We start from the raw sequence: 8,798 nt of genomic DNA on the forward strand, positions 1-8,798 counted from the left end.
ATGAGGAAAGGAATACCAGTATCGGAGGTTTGTAAACTAATATTTATTGACAAACCCATGAGGGGGGGAATACCAGTATCGGAGGTTTGTAAACTAATATTTATTGACAAACCCATGAGGAAAGGAATACCAGTATCGGAGGTTTGTAAACTAATATTTATTGACAAACCCATGAGGAAAGGAATACCAGTATCGGAGGTTTGTAAACTAATATTTATTGACAAACCCATGAGGAAAGGAATACCAGTATCGGAGGTTTGTAAACTAATATTTATTGACAAACCCATGAGGAAAGGAATACCAGTATCGGAGGTTTGTAAACTAATATTTATTGACAAACCCATGAGGAAAGGAATACCAGTATCGGAGGTTTGTAAACTAATATTTATTGACAAACCCATGAGGAAAGGAATACCAGTATCGGAGGTTTGTAAACTAATATTTATTGACAAACCCATGAGGAAAGGAATACCAGTATCGGAGGTTTGTAAACTAATATTTATTGACAAACCCATGAGGAAAGGAATACCAGTATCGGAGGTTTGTAAACTAATATTTATTGACAAACCCATGAGGAAAGGAATACCAGTATCGGAGGTTTGTAAACTTATATTTATTGACAAACCCATGAGGAAAGGAATACCAGTATCGGAGGTTTGTAAACTAATATTTATTGACAAACCCATGAGGAAAGGAATACCAGTATCGGAGGTTTGTAAACTAATATTTATTGACAAACCCATGAGGAAAGGAATACCAGTATCGGAGGTTTGTAAACTTATATTTATTGAAAACCCATGAGGAAAGGAATACCAGTATCGGAGGTTTGTAAACTAATATTTATTGACAAACCCATGAGGAAAGGAATACCAGTATCGGAGGTTTGTAAACTAATATTTATTGACAAACCCATGAGGAAAGGAATACCAGTATCGGAGGTTTGTAAACTAATATTTATTGACAAACCCATGAGGAAAGGAATACCAGTATCGGAGGTTTGTAAACTAATATTTATTGACAAACCCATGAGGAAAGGAATACCAGTATCGGAGGTTTGTAAACTAATATTTATTGACAAACCCATGAGGAAAGGAATACCAGTATCGGAGGTTTGTAAACTAATATTTATTGACAAACCCATGAGGAAAGGAATACCAGTATCGGAGGTTTGTAAACTAATATTTAGTGACAAACCCATGAGAAAAGGAATACCAGTATCGGAGGTTTGTAAACTAATATTTAGTGACAAACCCATGAGGAAAGGAATACCAGTATCGGAGGTTTGTAAACTAATATTTATTGACAAACCCATGAGGAAAGGAATACCAGTATCGGAGGTTTGTAAACTAATATTTATTGACAAACCCATGAGGAAAGGAATACCAGTATCGGAGGTTTGTAAACTAATATTTATTGACAAACCCATGAGGAAAGGAATACCAGTATCGGAGGTTTGTAAACTAATATTTATTGACAAACCCATGAGGAAAGGAATACCAGTATCGGAGGTTTGTAAACTAATATTTATTGACAAACCCATGAGGAAAGGAATACCAGTATCGGAGGTTTGTAAACTAATATTTATTGACAAACCCATGAGGAAAGGAATACCAGTATCGGAGGTTTGTAAACTAATATTTATTGACAAACCCATGAGGAAAGGAATACCAGTATCGGAGGTTTGTAAACTAATATTTATTGACAAACCCATGAGGAAAGGAATACCAGTATCGGAGGTTTGTAAACTAATATTTATTGACAAACCCATGAGGAAAGGAATACCAGTATCGGAGGTTTGTAAACTAATATTTATTGACAAACCCATGAGGAAAGGAATACCAGTATCAGAGGTTTGTAAACTAATATTTATTGACAAACCCATGAGGAAAGGAATACCAGTATCGGAGGTTTGTAAACTAATATTTATTGACAAACCCATGAGGAAAGGAATACCAGTATCGGAGGTTTGTAAACTAATATTTATTGACAAACCCATGAGGAAAGGAATACCAGTATCAGAGGTTTGTAAACTAATATTTATTGACAAACCCATGAGAAAAGGAATACCAGTATCGGAGGTTTGTAAACTAATATTTATTGACAAACCCATGAGAAAAGGAATACCAGTATCGGAGGTTTGTAAACTAATATTTATTGAAAAATGTTATGTGTTCCACTTCTTCATCATTCTAAAACTTTGATACTTAATTTGATAATATGAATAAAATGTAAAACTACATTTGTAATTTAGGACTTGTATATGAAATAACGTGATACGTCAGTCTGATACAATGCTGTTATTGAAAACTTAACAAAAGTATATTTAAAGCAAAACAGAGTTTTTAACATGATGTTAGCTGACAGTTACTTGGATCACTTTTTGTTCCAAATATTATTTTTTCTATCCTCTATTGAAATCTCAAGAATATAACCTTGATAGTGGCACCTTTTGAAATAAATTGTTTCACTTGTTTATTGATAGGTAACCGGGGTGAGTGTTTCGCCTGGTAAAGATCAGTTAGTAGCTATACATCTATCATCAGAGAATGATCTGGTAGTCTGTCTTCAGAATCCTAGCAAGGAGGAGAGAGTTGGAGAATTTATAGGTAGCCTAGGCAGACAATGGCAATTGTAAGTCTTCAGTATATTCTGTTTAAAAAAGCTAGAAATGTACAATTATTGAAGATTATTCAGTTAGTTTATTTTATTCTTGACTGCATGCTTGTTACAGGTGAAATATTTGAGGATAGATGGCCTCTAAAGATGTCACAATTAACTTTTATAATTATATCACATAGTTCCTTTGTCTATGATGCATGTTAAGATTACTGTAGAAGCAGGAATTTTCGTTGAGGATTTAATTTTGTTTATTTCATGGAAAGAATATATCCAAGAAATTAAAAAATCCATGAAAATTTAAATTTCATATAATATCACTTCCAATTAATAGAAACCACGAAAATTAAATCCCCATGAAATCTTATATAGAGACAAAACACGAAATTTTAACCCCACGGAAATTAATGTTTCTACATTATCTAAGAAAACTTCATCTTAAGTAATGTACTTACATTGAGTGTGGTAGGTCTTGGTTTAATTCCTGTCCAGGTTAAACCAAAAACTTTAAAAGTGATATTTGTTTCACATACATTTAGTGTGTGATATTAAAGATTATGAGCAAATGGTATGTGTTGCTAGTTGTTATCATTACTTATTAAGATTTCCTTCATGAATGTGCATGTAATATTTGAGTATTGAACAACAAGCAACCATCATTCAATCAACCACTCTACTTTAATATGAGTACTTCACATCATGATTCATGAAAGCTGAGTAAGACACAAAATCATGAATTCTATATAAAGTCAAGGTCATATGTCAATGGTCTAGAAAAGCTTGCAATAAACCATAGACACAGAGATCTTTTTGTTTTTTCTATTAAGTGGCATGTTTAACTTCCTCTCCCTTCATGTGGTCTTTTTCATTTTTTATTAAACTAATGAAGAATGTGTTCATTGAATACAGTTGATGCCCCTCTTGCATAAAACATTTTAAAGAGACATAACTAGAGATAATAAAGTGATGACACTCAAATTTGAACTAATCTGTTTCATAGTAATAAGTGTTGTTTATAAGTTGCACAACATTTGGTTACTAAAGTAAGAGAAGGGACTGCAAGTTTTGGATGTTCAGACAGACAAGGGTAGCCTAGCTGTGGGGGCTTAAAAATAGAATCCTGAAGGAAGATTTGAATTAAATTTGAAATACATATAGTAATGAAAACTTATAATGTAATAAATGCATCAATTACACATTATTATTTCAGATTTAACAAAGAACTGAAGGTTCAGACATTAAAACCAATACCTTGTATGCTGGGTGGGAAAAGACGAACAATTAATGTGCGTCCCACAGCTAACAATGGGGGTGCAACATTCCAGAAAGATGGCGTAGACATTGCTTTATTGTGGCCAGAATCTGGATGAACCACGTAGAAATCAGATTTTATTTTGCAGTACTGAAATTTTCTGTTGTTATGCATAGTGGTGCAAATAAATAATAAGAATATGCATTCTCAGATCATTATAAAGTGGGCTCACATTTAGCCGAGACATAATTAAAAAATTGCTTCAATAAAGTTTAGTTAGAAAAAGTTACTTAAAAAGCAAGTTTTAGGCTTAGATGTATGCTTATGAAAGTTTTCGGGTTAAAGGACAAGGAATTAATATACCATACATTATTTTTTCATTTTAAATTTCTTTTATGTTGATACATTTTTCTGGAGGCCAAAGTTAATACATTAGAATTATTCAAATTTTCATTATTTTCATGTACAATAAAGCATAGATGGTACTAAACATCAGATTTTAAGAGTAGAGTTTATATCTTATATATTCACATAAATCATAATTAAACCATTAACATATGTGTTCAAACTAAATGTAGATCTGATTTGTGTTTTGGAATTGCTATTTACCAGAACCATGTGTTTAAATTTGAAAAACAATATTTTTCAAACACCAATCTGCTTCAGGACAAAGTTATTAATAATAAGGTTTTATTTTTTCCATGAATTGTTTTAATCCAATGTAGATACATTTATTATGAAAAGTATATTCAGTTTATATTTTTTTGTTGACATAGAAACTGTAATCTTGGTAATGAAGATCTTAACCTATTAGGAGCATTGCAGGTTATTCATAATTGCAATTATTTGCATTTTATCTAAAATATAAAAGTAATCAGATAAAATCTTGAAATTAGATAGCAACTTTGAAATCATTCCAAAACACAAAAAGTCAAATGTAGATTTTTATTAATGTGATATTGTTGATATTGAAAACTATGTTACTTATCATTATATTTTTGTATTTTATTATCAATTCTATTTTATTTGTGCCTTAATGTGAAAGTGCTTTATCTTATTCTAATGAAATATTCAAACGACATCGTTCAAGAAATTTCAGACTTACAATATAAAGAATCATCAGTCATAAATATGTTTTATGTTGTTCGTATAAGTGACTTATAAATGATATATATTTGATTTGTTGTTCCTGTTTTATGGGACTTAATCCATCAAATTTAAAAACAAAATAGTTAGTCAATTTATTCAATGATATTTGAATGCAGCTGATAAAAACTTAGGTTTGGTACAGTTCCCCAGTAGATTTAACTTGAAAAAAGACACTTTAGTTGTTAACAATTAGGGACAGCATATTATGAACTTGTGGTGAAGTGGTGTTTAACTGGAAAAGTTCCCCTATATAGAAATAGATAACTCTGAGAGAAAAGTCATAGATTTGCAAGCTTTTACAGGCAGCATTAAGGTGTATATTGTGTGTGTTATTTTTGAAAAACTAGTCAATTTGCAGATCCTGATCAAAAGGTCATTTTATATCTTTGCAAGTATCAGCAGACATGTTTCTGGAAAAAAATGGCTAATGACTATGAGAGCCTATTTGCTTAATGATTTTCTTTCAATTTTTAAATCATTTTAAGGCCTCATTCCCTAACATTAGGATTTTTTCTTAATATTTTGTCAGTTAAGAGTCTGATGTACTTTGAATGCAATACAATAGATACCATACTGTGTCCAATGTGAAGTAAACATGTCTATAAATAAACAAGCAATATTAATTCACAAACTGCTGCCATATGAACAAACTGTTTTGTAGTCCTAAGGAATTTTTAGATGAATATAATGCTTACCCTATACTGATTTAACAACTTCCAAATAGTATATCTGATTTATCTTAATCATAACCTGTGTTTGAAGATTTCAGAAAGTTTGAATGTCAAAATATACTGCTATTGCATAAGTAATGTTTTTGGTTGAACACATTAAATTTTCAAACTTGTTTTCAAGGCCTGAACATTGTTTTAACCATCATTTGATATAATTTACTAAATGCTAGTCATTTAATTAAATCAAATGGTCACACATTATTTAATATTGAGATCAGGAAAGTTTTTTAATATATGTACATATATTTTGTTATTTTATTGACTTGTTGATATTTGTTTTGTTAACATCTATTTGTCAAATGTATTTGTGTGGCTAACTACTAAAATGTTTAATATGATAGGATCTGATATAAGTACTTTAGTTTCTGTATTTCCTAGTTTCTTATCATTATGTGAACACTTTCACAGAACTATCATATTTTCATGGATAGAGACCTGTGTGATTATATATGTTTATTTGTTCACTCTATAATTGTCCATAATTCTCAGAGAGGGCTGCTGAACCTATGTTTATTTTCGATTAATGAGTTTGACTGTCCCTCTGGTATCTTTCGCCCATCTTTTATGAAAATATCTTAACACTTTTCAGTGGAGCGATAAAACTAGAAACAATGACAAAAGGTCATCCGTCATAGTGGCATAAAACCAATAATTTTAATACCAACTTCATATAAAATCACTTAACCTATCCACCTCATTTGTTATAGTGAAATAAAGAACTTTTTAATTTTAGCTTATACAAATTATTAAAATACTTCTTTTTTTTCTTAGATTTTTTTTTTTCATCATCATAAAGTGTCAAGCCTTTTTTCATTTTAATTAATTTTCCATTACTACATACAACTTAAATGTCACATGTCAATAATTTGTTAAATCAGTTTCTACGGTGAAACAGTATCTTTCAGGTATCATTATATATTGTAGTAAATTATACATATATTTATATATTTTTAAAGTATATTGTTCGCTTGTATAATCCTTGTAAAAACTATCATACATAGCAATATAGCAAAATATACTAAACAGTCATGAATGATCCCCTTATATCTAAAGCCTGGTGATCACACATATTTATTAATTCATATAGTATTCAGGTTTTTATACTTCCTTGGTCTTAGAAATTTCTAGTTTGAGTGTTGCTGATGAGGTTAAATACAGAAAAGCACTTTCTAAGCACCAAAGTTATTAAATTTCTTTTTATTTTCTTCAAAATTTTCATTACCTGAAAGGCGATGTTTGTGATAATCCTGGATTTTGTAGAGAGAGTCAATAATTCATTTATTAGTAAGAATAATTATGCAGAAAGAATATTTGATAGCACAACAAATAGCAACCTATGTAAATGAAACAAACTGACCTCTTATAGATACAGGGGAAAATGTTGTTTTTCAGCAGAAACTTTTTTTATATTAATACCAGATAATGTAATTTTTGCATTTTATATAATTTCATGTTTTTTTTTCATCAAATATATATTTAAGTACCTTTTAAAGATGCATCATGGAATTCAGTTATATAATTTAGTTATGTAAAAGGGAGGTAAAAAGTTCATGCTCTGACTCATCCTCATCAGGAAGTCTCTGACCTACACATTTCAACGCCAGGGATGTTTAAATATCTAGAAACATTTCATTTGGGACTTAAAATAAATGTGACTTCTATTTCAACTATGACGAATTCATTTTTAATTTGTCCTTATCACTTATATAAATATTTGTTTTTCTTTACTTAAAGAGTTTATTTGAATTATATATTTGTCAATTGTGATAATTTCTGCTCATTTACAGATAGAAATCCACATGTTTACACTCATATTTTAAATGTCTCTAATTAACACTCTTTTCAATATAGTAACAAAGTAGAATTTTTCACTGTCCCTTTAGCAGATTATGACCGGTTATTATCTACATGTGTTATTAACAGTTCTTTGAGACTTTTATAATATTTGATATATATTGATGGTTATGGGGAATATTTGGTGCATAGATATCTTCATTCATGACAATAGATAATCAATAGGGAAGATTAAGAAATATTTTAATTAAGTTATTTTTAATTGTAAAATAAGGTATTGTGTAATTTGTCTCTTCATGACATTGTTTAAAGTCTTGAGTCTTTGAAATAATTGTTTTAAAAGTCTGTATTTTGAATTTCTTTCTTTTTTTAATTAGATTGTCTCTGCTGTCAAAAAATTGCTTGCTTGCTGTAATTTATATTGTAAAACAATTATCTTAGATATGTTGAAAAATCATAGGAAGTGACATATAATTTATGACTGGTATATAGCTTGCAGAACCTAGTATTGTTGAAGTTTCTTTTTGAATGAATAGGATCATATGATTTAAACTTCTTCAAAAAGACTTTACTTAGTAACAATCACCAAATTAGTTATCTTAATTATGGTTAATTAATTATTGGCTTATTGTACCATTCTGTCAGATCAAATTGTTGTCAATTAATTCTGAAGTTATATTGATATAAATTGTCTTCCTTTGATGATTCAGTAAATGTTATGCATGGGGTAATTTTATCCACATTTTAGATCTGATTATCTTCCTGACAATTTCTTTTTGAGGCATGGGATGTTTTTTTATGCTAGGAGTTATGGTTTATGCTTACTTTACATACATATATTTTATTGTTTTTTGTAAGATTATATGGTATATATTTATATGTATATATTATATACATATTTGAAATAGCTATGAATAAACTTTCATACATACAGCTTACTTCTTCTTTCATAAAACACTATGTATTGAGCAGGTTTTGATTATCTGTTGTGAACAAGTCTATGGTGACTTTCTGGTGAGCTTAGGCTAAGCATTTGATTTTCAAACACTCCATCCTTTTTAGCTCACCTGGCCCTTGCACGATCAATCCAAACAGACGTAATAAAACATATGGAAGTCGTGGTATTAACTGTAAATGTGTTTAATGTGATTTCCACAACCACTTTCTGGTACTCAACGTTTTTCTTCATCTACCGAAATCTGTAAATACACTAGGAATTAAGGCATGACAAACAACAGTTCGACAACACCTTATAC

General features: G+C 30.0%; 1 protein-coding gene across 4 annotated transcripts in view; it reads left to right on the plus strand.

Annotated features, from left to right (window-relative positions):
* The window catches only part of LOC134706610 (unconventional myosin-Id-like), a 46,977-nt gene extending 38,502 nt beyond the window's left edge, over nt 1-8,475 (plus strand). For all 4 annotated transcript variants that reach the window (XM_063565703.1, XM_063565704.1, XM_063565705.1 and 1 more), the window contains 2 exons: nt 2,483-2,631; nt 3,827-8,475. In XM_063565703.1, coding sequence (XP_063421773.1) covers nt 2,483-2,631; nt 3,827-3,986 — 309 coding nt within the window. In that variant the 3' untranslated portion in view covers nt 3,987-8,475. The remainder of the gene's footprint in view (nt 1-2,482; nt 2,632-3,826) is intronic.
* The last annotated feature ends 323 nt before the right edge of the window (nt 8,476-8,798 follow it).

The sequence above is a fragment of the Mytilus trossulus genome, chromosome 2 (genome assembly GCF_036588685.1).
Source record: "Mytilus trossulus isolate FHL-02 chromosome 2, PNRI_Mtr1.1.1.hap1, whole genome shotgun sequence".
In the NCBI taxonomy this organism is placed as follows: domain Eukaryota; kingdom Metazoa; phylum Mollusca; class Bivalvia; order Mytilida; family Mytilidae; genus Mytilus; species Mytilus trossulus.